This window comes from Leopardus geoffroyi, chromosome A3 (assembly GCF_018350155.1).
Source record: "Leopardus geoffroyi isolate Oge1 chromosome A3, O.geoffroyi_Oge1_pat1.0, whole genome shotgun sequence".
Classification (NCBI taxonomy): domain Eukaryota; kingdom Metazoa; phylum Chordata; class Mammalia; order Carnivora; family Felidae; genus Leopardus; species Leopardus geoffroyi.
This window is the reverse complement of record NC_059336.1, coordinates 58,621,498-58,634,410: the sequence shown is the minus strand read 5'-3', so window position 1 is coordinate 58,634,410 and position 12,913 is coordinate 58,621,498. Positions and strand designations below refer to the sequence as shown.

Here is a 12,913-nt window from a genome sequence, read left to right as displayed (position 1 = left end):
ATGTGTATGTACTCTGTGGGTGTTCATGTGAAACAGTTAGCATGTGTGCAGTTTTGCTTTCTACTTTCTCCCCTCCCCTTTGTACCATAAACATTTCCCCTTGTCATTAGGAATTCTCTAAAAACAGGGTTATCAATAGCTGCATAACAGTCCATCATGTGAGTTGCCATGATTTTACTATTTTCCTCTTTTTCCAATGTGATAGTCATTTTCACTTTTTACTATACTATTCATTTGTTTACTTATTCTTTTTCGTTTTAAGGTTTTGGTAGCAAATGCTATTAAAATATTGAATGACACGGCTACTTCTGACTCAACTTCTCATGTCCTAGTTATGTTTTTGATGTGTTTTATTAGCACTGATATATGTTTATAATCAATTACATTAAAAAATAGAAGTCTGTTCCATTTTCCTTATTAGAAGAGGTCCATGACACGCACGGTATCCAAGTGCATGTCTGTTGAAAGTGGAAATCCTGGAGCATGGTGGAACTAGAAAAATACAGAGCATGGAAGGCACAGTGTTTCGAGCAGTCAAGTAATGATTTCTGCTATTTTTCTACAATCCCCTCCATAATCATTCAGCCTCTTTTTTCTGTTTAGTTTCTTGTGACATCCCTCTTTATTTTTCTCTTAATTTCCAAGTAGTAGGATTTGACAGTGTCTAATGTTTCTCTGGTCTGGTTCCAGCCCTATCAGTTCCTACCAGAAGCCACCCAAGCCCGGGAAATTGGGGGGAGGAGAAAAATGAAGAAATAGGAAAGGCAAATCTTACACAACTGAGCATCAAGGTTGTGGGGCCAAACTGAGAGGTTCCTTCAGGGAAGGGGGACCAAAATGTGCAGATGAAGAGTAAATGATAGGAGATAAAAGAAAACATCAGCAAAGTCTAAAAATGCAGAATTAGGGGCCAGAAATTCCTACTTTCAACTACAGATTCTGAAAATCCCATCACCTCTTAAGAAACTCACTTAAAACCTTCCCTATATATTTAGTTGTAAAATAGTACTATTTTAGTTGTAAAATAGTAGGTTTTTACAACCTTTTAGGTTCTTTAGTACCTAAAAGAATGGTGAGATTCAAGGCTCTGGGAAATAATCTGGTGTTTTGGAGGTATAAACAGAAATAAATTGCCTAGTTGTCTGGCAGCATAAAAATCTCTACATTTTATTTAATTGAGTAATACCAACCCCAGACTATCCTCTGATTCCATTTTATGATCAGGTACACCGGTTAAAATGTAAAAATCAACTGAGATGATTATTTCCAAAAAATGTAATAACTAAAAAATGTATATTTAATATATGGACAGCTCACATAAATTAATGGGAAAACAACAATATCTCAATAGAAAGTGGTCTGGTGATAACGTGTACCCACAAGATACATATGGCCAAAATGCATGTAAAAGTGCTTATCTTCCCTAATCATCCAATAAGTGCAAGTTGAAACAGCTAAATACAGTTCTTAACCAACAAATTTCCTAGGTCAAAAATATTAGGGATTTGGGTACAAATATCAGGAACTACCATGAGGGTTGGGAATTGGTTACAATTGTCTAGAATCTCTCCTAGGGAAGTTACCAGGTACAGATGGAGACTAGAAAAGAGAAACAGGATAAACAACCTAAACTTCCAATAAGGGAAATGGTTAAATGAATTCTGGAACATCCACAGAGTATTTTGTACCATTATACAATATTTATTTTAAAATATTTTAATGTGAAAATGTTTACGATATTCTGAGAGATAAATAGGCATGTAATCATAAAAGGTAATTATTTCTTGAGTGCTTCCTATTTGCCAGCACTGCTCAATTCTTTTTATATGAGTTCTCTCATTAATTTCTTAAAAACATCTCATACGGTAGGGACTATCATTAACAATATGAATTGCTTCATTTTACAGTTGATGATGTTGAGGCACAAAAAGATGAAATAACTTGCCCAGGGTTAGACCTAATTAGGTGCATTCCAGGCTTAGTGCTGTTAAAAAGCATACCATATTGCAAAATCGACAACACAAGAAACAAGTGTTGGTGAGGATATGGAGAAAAAGGATCCCTCTTGCACTGTTGGGAGGAATGCAAACTAGTGCAGCCGCTCTGGAAAACAGTATGGAGGTTCCTCAAAAAGTTAAAAATAAAATTGTCCTATGATCCAGTAATCACATTATCAACAATATTTACCCCAAAAATACAAAAACATGAATTCAAAGGGATACATGTATCCCTTTGTTTACTGCAGCATTATTTACAATAGGCAAACTATGGAAACAGCCCAAGTGTCCACGATAGATGGACGGATACAGAGATGTCATACACACACACACACACACACACACACACACACACTGGAATATTATTCAGCCACAAAAAGAAAGAATGAAATCTTGCCATTTGCAACAACTTGGATAGAGCTAGAGAGGATAATGTTAAGCAAAATAAGCCAGAGAAAGATAAATACCATGTGATCTTACTCATATGTGGAATTCAAGAAACAAAACAAAGAAGCAAAGGAAAAAAGAGAGAGGAAGGGAGAGAGAGAGAGACAAACCAGAAACAGACTCTTAACTATAGAAAACAAACTGATGGTTACAAGAGGGGAGGGGGGTAGGGAGATGGGGGAAATAGGGGATCAGAATTAGAGAGCACACTTATCATGATGAAAAAAAGATTAAAAATTACACCGTATTGCATGCTGTCTACCCACCTATCCATCCACCTCTGTGCACACTCATCCATACCTCAATATTTCAATCCATCCATCCACATAGTATCTATACAACAGGATGAGGCATGAAGACAACAGACAACAGATAGCAAAGTGAATTGAGACACACATCTTATGGGACTTGCATCCTCAGGCATTTAGCTAAAATTGGGTTTTAAAACCCTAAAAAGTCCTCAACTCAAATCACTCATGAGGTAGAGAGAGGAGGAGGTGTAAGGGGATTTCTTATGGCAAGACCCTCTTATCTGTGAAGGGTGTGTGGGACAGGATGTGGCTCAATCACCTCAGGCCTAGCAGAAGGGGATTCATGATTCACTTGAAGAGCTCTTGGTGAGGTCCCTGCAGTTAGCATCTGGCTATGGCATAGGACTCCTTATAGACTACAGATGGGCTGGCCAGTGGACTTGGTGGACAGGCAGAGGAGAGTGGCTATCACCCTGGTTTCAGCCGTCACACCCATAGTCTGTTCAGGCCAAGAATGGCTGAGTAGTTCCCATAGCAAGAAGTTGTCTGCAAAAGAGCTGACATGTGGGAGAGCCCAGATTCTGCCCAGCAAGAGGCCCCCAGGATGGACAGTCAGGCTTCCGAAAGAGCTGTTCACCAAGACAAGGGAGGCATACTAGAACATTCCCATGGTCTGCTCTGAAGAAGCCACCAAAGGGACAAGGAAGCCAGAGTCTGCCTGGCCCCCAAAGTGTGAAGCTGAGCAGAAGGAACTTTCTAGCCATTTTTTTCCTTCCCTGCTCCCAGAGGGGTCAAACCATCCCCAGCAAGTTTCAGGGAGGAGGGGTAGGGAGGGAAGGGGAAGCCCCCATGCCTAGTTCTCTGCAGGGAAGAAACTATCCTGAAGGAGCTGGGGAAAAGTTTCTACTTCAAACCCAGTTCAGTCTGGGTGTTATATAGAACTGGACATTCTAAGCATCAAACTGATATCATGTGGTAAATTAAGAGTGACAACAGTGCTCTGTACCACCCAAGGATTTCTAGAGAGGTCATCCTGCCCACTCACATGCTCATTCAGGAGTGAAGGAAGAACCACCCAATGAGCAGGTTCTAAGCACCACGGGAAACACAGACAAAGTCACTGTGTGATTAGTCCCTCAGCTCCTGCTGGTCACGTGTATGTGCATGTGTGCACAAACATGCAAATAAACTGTGCATGTGTGGCTACATCTGTGGACAGTGAGGTTATAGCACTGTTTATTTTCCTCTTTTTTATACAGTTTTCTCTAAATTTCACATTTTCTATAAAGGGACTATAAACTTTTATAATCAGAAAAACTCAGTAAATGTTTTTAAAAGGGAAGTCAGTGTTATGGAAATTCCCTAACCCATGTGAGGTTATCACTTGCACCAAGAATGAGCATTACCCATCATATGCCCAGGGTTGCCAAAAAGAGCAAGAAACATTCCGACATCTGCACAGGAACTTGATGTGGAGTCTGGAATCAACTACATTCCCGGGGGAGGAGGGAGGAAATGAGAATTGGGTATTTTGTTGTTTCTCTTGTAAACATGCTTTGGAATCATATCCTTTTCCCCTTCCTCTCCCTTGTCCATTAGTCAAATTCAGGAGCAAGGGTCCCTTCCCAACTCAGGCTCCACTGAGTGGCCCATTCTTCAGGCAAATTCCCAATGAGAACTGAAAGTTAGTACCTCAGGGTCTTGAAGAATGGATTCTAAGGCAAGTATTAAGATGAAAAAGGCTAACTAAATACCCATTACCACATACGGGGGTCTCTTTTTAACTTTTCCTTTGGAATTCTCTGCAGTGAGACTACCCCAGAGGGGAAACCACTTACAAGAAACGTTGAAAAAGATTTTGAAAAATAGGCTTTGATTTCTTAGAAAAGGCAGCAGAGATCTTACAGAACTCAAACATGTCACGCTCAAGTCAAGCCACTTCCATCTGATTAAGCTGCTGGGCAGGTAGAGAAGGAAAACGCTTCAGAGCCAGGGTACCCAGAACTGGCCCCCGCTTGAGGAAGGGTCCCCAGCTGCCAAGTGATGAAATGGCAAAATGTGGGCTGAATGATAAGTTAGCCAAGGGAATTCCTGGCTGGCTGGAAAAGCTTACTCAGGGACACCTAGCAAACATAACGTGTGCTCAACATCTTACATGTGCTCATATCACTTTTATTTACTGAGCTGGCAATGAGAGATATACTTTTCAAATATGTGAGCTTCACCAGGTTGAGAAGACTGGATGGCCTACAAGATTCAAGATACTGGTAAATACAACTGCAGATTGCAACTAAGAAGTTGTAATATAGGTATAAGGGAGTGGCTGCTCCTGGGTTCAAATGGTTACCTGCATAATGACAATAATCTGAGAGTGACAATATTTTGTATCTATGTAGAGTATTTCACAGATTACAGAGAAGTTTTGGAAGGCCTAATTTTAATTCATGTGAAAAAATACTTAAGGGTTATTTTTGTTGCCCACAAACTTAAAATGAAACCAACAGAGTGACACGGAAAGATAAAAGCCAATAGGAGCCCTCCTTTCAGCTCCCCTCCCCCCCCCCCCATAAAAGTAAGAGCCCTGTCTTCTGAGCACTCCTAAGGCACCGGGCTGTACCCTTGGGGCTATCTACCTTTCAAGAAGAACATCAATAAATTGAAGTCATAACGAAGCAAGTGGGCAGAAAGGTAAAAATTTGGGAGCCAGGAGAATTCAGTGTGGAGAAAAAAAGACTGGGAGATATAAAACATTGTCTCAGATATTTGAGCAGCTGTCACATTAGAAGATTCTCCTACACATTTTATTATTATCAAAAGTGCAGGATTTCCACCAATGACTGTGAGTTTCAGGGATGAAGCTTTTTGGATAAAGGAGTGGATCTAAAAATGCCAATGTTTTGGAAATAACACTGGAATCCACAGAATTGCTTGTGGGAGGGTAACCTGGAACAGCCATTTTGGAAAATAGTTTGGCCCCATCCCCAGACATCACAGCCACACACCCCCTTACCCTGCAAGGTTCATTCCTGGACACACACACCCAAGATAACATCTTCATGTGCACAGCAGGAAACATACACATGAATGTTCACAATAGCAAAAAAAAAAAAAAAAAAAAAAAAATCTGGAAACAACCCAGATGCTCATCAGTAGGACAGTGGATGAGTAAACTGCGAAATATTACACAATGGCCAATGAATCTAGATAAACCTTAAGATAATATTAAGTGGACAGAGTCCCAAAAGATGACAAATAACATGATACCACTTTTTTAAAAAGTTAAGCCACAAAAATTAAAAATATGCTTTTTAGAATACATATATGAAATAGATTAGACAAAGAAAGTTAAATACCATATAATCTCACTTACATGTGAACATACAAAAATAAAACAAAACAACAACAAAGAAACAAATTCACAGATGCAGAAAACAGGTTGGTGGTTGAAAGAGACAAGGGGCAAAGAGATGAGAAAATGGGTGAAGGTGGTCAAAAGATTAGCAAATACATATAAATGCACTATAACTCTTTTTTAAAAAGTAAGGTGAGGGGCGCCTGGGTGGCGCAGTCGGTTAAGCGTCCGACTTCAGCCAGGTCATGATCTCGCGGTCCTTGAGTTCGAGCCCCGCGTCAGGCTCTGGGCTGATGGCTCAGAGCCTGGAGCCTGTTTCCGATTCTGTGTCTCCCTCTCTCTCTGCCCCTCCCCCGTTCATGCTCTGTCTCTCTCTGTCCCAAAAATAAATAAACGTTGAAAAAAAAAATAAAATAAAATAAAAAAAAAAGCAAGGTGATGAGGAACAGGTTGATGGTTCCCACCAGTGGGGCAGGCAGGGAGATGGGACATGGGACCACTGGTAATGTGGTTCATTTGTGGTGGTGATTTCACAGATGTTTAACACGTTGTTAAAAAGGAACTAAATAATCAGATGGAATAAGGCCATGCATGGATTCATGATGACAGTGTGTCATGAACCAATTCAATTCTGTCCATCTGAGGGCCACCGAAAAGAAGAAGAAGGAATGAAAAAAAGGAAAGAATGAAGGGAGGAATGGAAGAGTTTGAATTGGCATCACTGTCGCCCGGTGAGCAAGCTCCTTGTCACCCACATCATTTCAGCTCAAGCCAGGTGGCTGACCAAACTGGTATGGTTGTGCAGGTTGTGAGCTGCACCAAGGTCCCAGATAGGGAGTTGAGTGGGTTTTCATCAGCCCGTGCTCTGCTTGCCAAGCAAGATCCTGGGGAAGGACTGTGTTTGCCCAGAGGAAAAGCACAGAAATGTGCTGCCCCATCACCCAGCTCTAAGCCCTGTGGCTGTCTCTGTCCAGAGAGGGCATTTTGTTCTCATAAAAAGCTCCACCCAGAGGTACTTTCAAAGGGATCTTGCACTGGGTGTGGAATTGGACCAGGTGACCTCTAAGGTCCCTCTGAACTCAAGGATATTTTTCAGGGAATAACAAGTGGAAAGAGGTCTGACTCACAATTCAAGAGACTAGATTTGACACTGTAGGGGAGCAAAATGGGTCTCTTTAGTATGTGGATTATTTTAGGCCGATTATTTTTAAGAAAGAGAAAGCTCAGGAAGAATCTTTGACCTTTCCCCTAAATGCATAAAAGCATTTAGAGGATCTGCTGTCCTCTAAGGGAGGTATCACCATAGATAACTACAGTATAATATTAACTAGGTGTGGAAGACAGGGAGGAATTTAACAAAATTTGTTTGTTAAAATTCTTCCATCATTTCTATATGGCCCAGCTAACATTTGTTTATCAAACATTTACTCTTTTTCATCTTTCTGTGAATTGCATTCTTTCCCTTTTGAGGTCCCACATTTACACCCCCTTCTCCTTAGCTCTGGGTGGCATATAAGCCTCAATTGCCTGACCATAGGGAATCCTTACACATACAACATCAAGTTTGATTTTCTCCTGTTAATCTGTCTCTTGTCAATTTAAATCTTAGACCACCAAAAGAACCTGAAAGAGTAGAGGAAAATTTATTTGCCCAAACACAGCCCAAGCATTGCAACTAGCTGTGGGATCCTCAGCCTTAATCATTGCTGTTTGTTTTCTTGACCTCTAACGCTGCTTGCCTCGGCCGATGGCTGTGACACAAGACAAAGCATTAAAGATGTTAACTGTTTCCTCCCCACCCACATGTCCTTCCTACAGCCCTCTCTTGCCAGACTGTTATGATGTCGGGCACTGGGGCAGGAGCTCAGGTCCAGCATCATGGGAAGCACCAACCAAGCAGCTAAAATGGGAAATCAGGAAGTCAGTGAAGGAAACCGGCTTCTGGGAAGGGGCATGGGGCAGGCCAGTGGAAAGGAGCAGAGTCCCAGTGGTTTAAGGATATACCAGAGAGAAAGTAAGAAGATACCTGGTGACTTACAGTCTAGTTGTGGGCTATCTGAGATGGGAACCCCATCAACCACACATGGCAACTCTGCACTTGAAATGTGGCTAGCCCAAATTGAGATGGCCTGTACGTGTAAAATACACACCTGATTTTTGAGGCTTAGCATGAAGAATGAAAAAGTAACTCAACAATTTTATAATACAGATTCCATGTTGAAATAATATTTTAAATATTTTGGGTTAAATTTTACAATAATAAAAATTAATTTCACCTTTTAAAATACTTTACGGGGCACTTGGGTGGCTCGGTCAGTTTAAGCATCCAACTTCGGCTCAGGCCATGATTTCTCATGGTTTGTGCGTCAGGTTCTGTGCTGATAGCTAGGAGCCTGGAGCCCGGAGCCTGCTTGAGATTCTGTGTCTACCCCTCTCTGTCTCTACCCCTCCCCCACTCACATTCTGTCTGTCTGTCTCTCTCTCAAATATAAACACTAAAAATTTTTTAAAAATAAAATAAATAAAATACTTTAAAAATGAGGATACTAGGGTGTCCTAAATGATATCTATGTCTCCCATTACATTTCTGTTGGGCAGCACTGGACTAGACTCTGTGAAACCCAAACTTTTTATTGTAGGATTTAATGAGATATCCTTTTTCTTTAAAAAATTTTCCTTTTAACTTGTTTTGAGTTGGTGTCTGTCTATTCCTAAAAACCAGATGGAAAAGAGCCTTGGACATAAATACAACTTCATGATTGGAAGTTATTATTGTTAATTTAATAACAATTAAGTTCCATGATTCTATTAATTTTTTCCATCAACAAATCCTATTGGCTCTGTTTTCCAAATATATCCAGAATTTGACCCCTTCTCACTGTTACATCCCTGTCCACTCCCTGCCACCTGGGCTCTTTTCACCTCCCTGATTTGACCTCAAGGTCCTGAGAACCATCCTGGTCCTCTCTCCCTGTTCTCCTCCCTCCAGCTGTTGCAACCTCTGTGCTGCTTAGGCTCCTTCTCCCCGCAGGGCCTTTGCCCAAGCTCTGCCTGTGCTGCTCTCTGTTCGTATATCCACATCCTCACTGCCTTATCTCTTTGAAGTCTGGACTCAAATATTACTTCTTTTAAAATTTTTTTAAAGTTATTTACTTGTTTTGAGAGAGAGAATGAGTGGGGAAGGGGCAGAGATAGAAGGCCACAGAGGATCTGAAGCCAGCTCTGTGCTGACAGCAGTGAGCCCGATGTGGGGCTCAAACTCATGAACTCCTAGATCATGACCTGAGCCAAAGTTGGACGCTTAGCCCACTGAGCCACCCAAGTGCCCCTCAAATATTACTCCTGAGGGAAGCCTTCCCTGTTTGTCTTCCCTAAAATTACAACTCTTACACACACACACACACACACACACACACACACACACACACACACTCATCTCCTTTGGCTCTATTAGTCCCCTTAGCATTTATATTATCTAATATACTATGCATTTTATATTATTTGTCTCCCCTAAGTGTAATAAATTGACTAAATTGACTAAGGGCAGGAATTTTTCTTTGTCTTGCTCATTATTGTATTCCCAGCATCTAAAACAGTGTCTGGCACATAGCAGCTTCTCAATAATATTTGTTGTATGTGGAGGGTCTCAGAGAGACTATCCTTGTGCTAATAAATCTTTGTTCTATATTATACGGTCTACACAAAGCTCCTGACAGAGCCCTTAACCTCCAGAAAGGATATTTAAAAGTGGCTCTTGGAGTTTGTGTGGTGCTAGATGTTGGCATTTCTGTGCAGGGAATAATGGCCCAACAAACCTGGCTGAGTATTTGGAGCATTTAGAGCTGCCATTGTTGTTCTTTCTTAGGCATCACCCCACTCCTTACCTTTCCTGGCTTCTCACTATTAAGTGTGGACAAGGGACAGAATGGCTTTTCAAAGAAGATAAAGAAGTATATTAACTATCTGGTTGGCTTCCTAGAGTGAAGCCAATTATTCCCACTGAGAACCCAAATAAACTATGGTGTTTCCTCACCAATTCACTTGCACACGTTTTTTTACTCAATGAATAGTCTTTCTTTATCTTTACAACCTACCTTCCCAAATGTGGCTGGATTGACTTGGGTCTGAGCATTGTGACCACAGGTCTCCACATAAATCTCATACATCAGGCAACGAGGTACACTGTACCCTTCACAAATACAGAAATTGTCAACCAACCTGCGGGGAGAGGAAGACAAGGCAGAGGAAATTGGCATTGGTTTTTCTAAAGTAGGACATTTTGATAAGGATCAATAGTCAAACACAAGTGTGGGATCCAAGGAAACGAAACCTGTTTAATTCATTGAATGCAAAGGCTCACCAATCAGCATCAATAACATACCTTTTTGTTCTCAGCCCAGAGTTAAATATATTGATTGTGGGCCTTAATTTTTTTATTAGGTCTTTAATTTTAATTCTAGTATTGTTAATATACAGTGTTATATTAGCTTCAGGTGTACAATATGATGATTAAACAATTCTATACATGAGTAAGTGCGTATCATGATAAGCGTAGTCTTTGACCCCATCACCTAATTCACCCATCCTCCCCTTTGGTAACCATTAGTTTGTTCTCTATGGTCTGTTTCCTTGTTTGTCTCTCCTTTTTTTTTTCTTTTGCTCATTTGTTTTGTTTCTTAAATTCCACATATGAGTGTAATCATATGGTATTTGTCTTTCTTTTATTCTGCTTAGCATTATACTCTCTAGATCCATCCATGTTGTTGCAAATGGCAAGATTTCATTCTTTTTTTATGGCTGAATAATATTCCAGTGTGTGTGTGTGTGTGTGTGTGCATGTGTTGTACCACATCTTCATTATCCATTCATCTATCGATGGACACTTCAGCTGTTTCCATAATTTGGCTATTGTAAATAATGCTACAGTAAACATAGGGGTGCATGTATCTCTTTGAATTAGTGTTTTTATATATTTTTGGTAAATATCCTGCAGTGCGATTACCGGATCATAGCGTAGTTCTATTTTTTTTAATGTTTATTTATTTTTGAGAGAGAAAGAGAGACAGAGTGAGAGTAGGGGAGGGCAGAGAGAGAGAGGGAGACACAGATCTGAAACAGGCTCCAGGCTCTGAGCTGTCAGCACATATCCCAATGCAGGGTTCGAACTCACGAACTGTAGATCATGACCTGAGCCAATGTCAGACACTTAACCGACTGAGCCACCCAGGTGTCCCTGGGTAGTTCTATTTTTAACTTTTTGAGGAGCCTCCATACTGTTTTTCATAGTGGCAGGACCAGTTTGCATTCTGATTGTGATCTTTTAATTATCAACATGGTGGATTTTTATTGTCGTTTTGTTTTGTTTGTTTTTTGGTTTGTTTTTGTTTTTGGCATGTAGGAATATTAAAAAGAAACCCAAATTATTGGCTCAGCAGACACTTGGCTCAGCAGCCAAGATCTCCGTAGCTAAAAAGTGGGAATTATGTATTTGCTCTATCACCCCTGCAGGTGACTGCTGGAGCCAGCACAGCCTGCCAGTCCCTGTGTGCCTGTGACCCAGGGCACGTGTGTGACGCTTTGCCTCCGTCCTCCAGTTGTTTGCACAGTTTTTAAACCTGAGTCCTGTAGGTCAGGCCACTATATTTTGATCTTTTAAACTGAGATGAGGGGCGCCTGGGTGGCGCAGTCGGTTAAGCGTCCGACTTCAGCCAGGTCACGATCTTGCGGTCCGTGAGTTCGAGCCCCGCGTCAGGCTCGGGGCTGATGGCTCAGAGCCTGGAGCCTGTTTCCGATTCTGTGTCTCCCTCTCTCTCTGCCCCTCCCCCGTTCATGCTCTGTCTCTCTCTGTCCCAAAAATAAATAAACGTTGAAAAAAAAAATTAAAAAATAAACTGAGATGAGATATAAAATACAAGAAAACAAGAGACAGAGAGGCAGTACGCTTTCACTCTTCAGCTGAGTGGCATTTATGTGATCTGCTGCACCCTAGGCCTCTGCTCAGGGTGGGGTCTTCACTGTTCAAGTGCTCCCACGCCCGGCGGGGGGGCAGGTGGGGCCCCTTCTTGGCAACCAAGGGCTCTGCCTGTGGCTCACAGCCCACAGCCAGCCCTCTGGGGACAGCCAGGTCCCTGTTCCAGCAACCGGTATGTGTGTGGGGCAAGAAGTGAGGGACTGAGGTCCGAAAGTGTGGTCCCTAGTGACATCTGATCACAATATTCCCTGTCCTAGTTGAGGAGAGACTCTCGGGTTCTTCTCATTCTCTTTCTCTTTTAGAGAAATATACAAAGCAAGCCAATATAATTTTTAAACATAGAAGAATTTTTCAGCAGGGAATTTACCAATATCTCTTCTTTCTCATTGATGATATACAGCTTATTTTCTGGGATGAGGTATGCTGAGGCCCAAATTTACTTTCCCTGAGAGCTAAAGACCACAGTCACAGTTGTTGACCCATTCATTGGCTTCCTAGGAAAATGAAAAAACAACATATGGTGGAGGGTGGGGGAGGAATCTTTGGCCCTGTATCTGAGGTGTATAAATGACCACAGGCCAGGTGGCTTAAAACAACAGAGATTTATTCTCTCACAGTTCTGGAGGCTGAGAGTCCAAAATCAAGGTGTCTATAGGAATGGGTCCCTCCAGAGGCTCTGAGGGAGAATGTGTTGTATGCTCTTCTCCTAGCTTTTAGTGGTTGCTAGATATCCTTGGCATTCCTCGGCTTATAGAGGCATTGCACTCATGTCTGTCTCTGTCTTCACCTGGGCTTCTCTTCTCTGAGCGTCCTCTCTCCTCTTCTAAGGAGGATGTGAGAGATTGGATTTAGGGCCCAGCCTACTCCAGCATGATCTCATCTTAACTAATTACAT

General features: G+C 41.5%; 1 protein-coding gene across 7 annotated transcripts in view; it reads right to left on the bottom strand.

Annotated features, from left to right (window-relative positions):
* The window catches only part of RFX8 (regulatory factor X8), a 262,919-nt gene that overhangs the window by 52,257 nt on the left and 197,749 nt on the right, over positions 1-12,913 (bottom strand). For 6 of the 7 annotated variants that reach the window (XM_045445664.1, XM_045445662.1, XM_045445665.1 and 3 more), the window contains one exon: positions 10,142-10,265. The exons of the other annotated variant lie outside the window; for it this stretch is intronic. In XM_045445664.1, coding sequence (XP_045301620.1) covers positions 10,142-10,213 — 72 coding nt within the window. In that variant the 5' untranslated portion in view covers positions 10,214-10,265. The remainder of the gene's footprint in view (positions 1-10,141; positions 10,266-12,913) is intronic. 7 annotated transcript variants of the gene reach the window in all.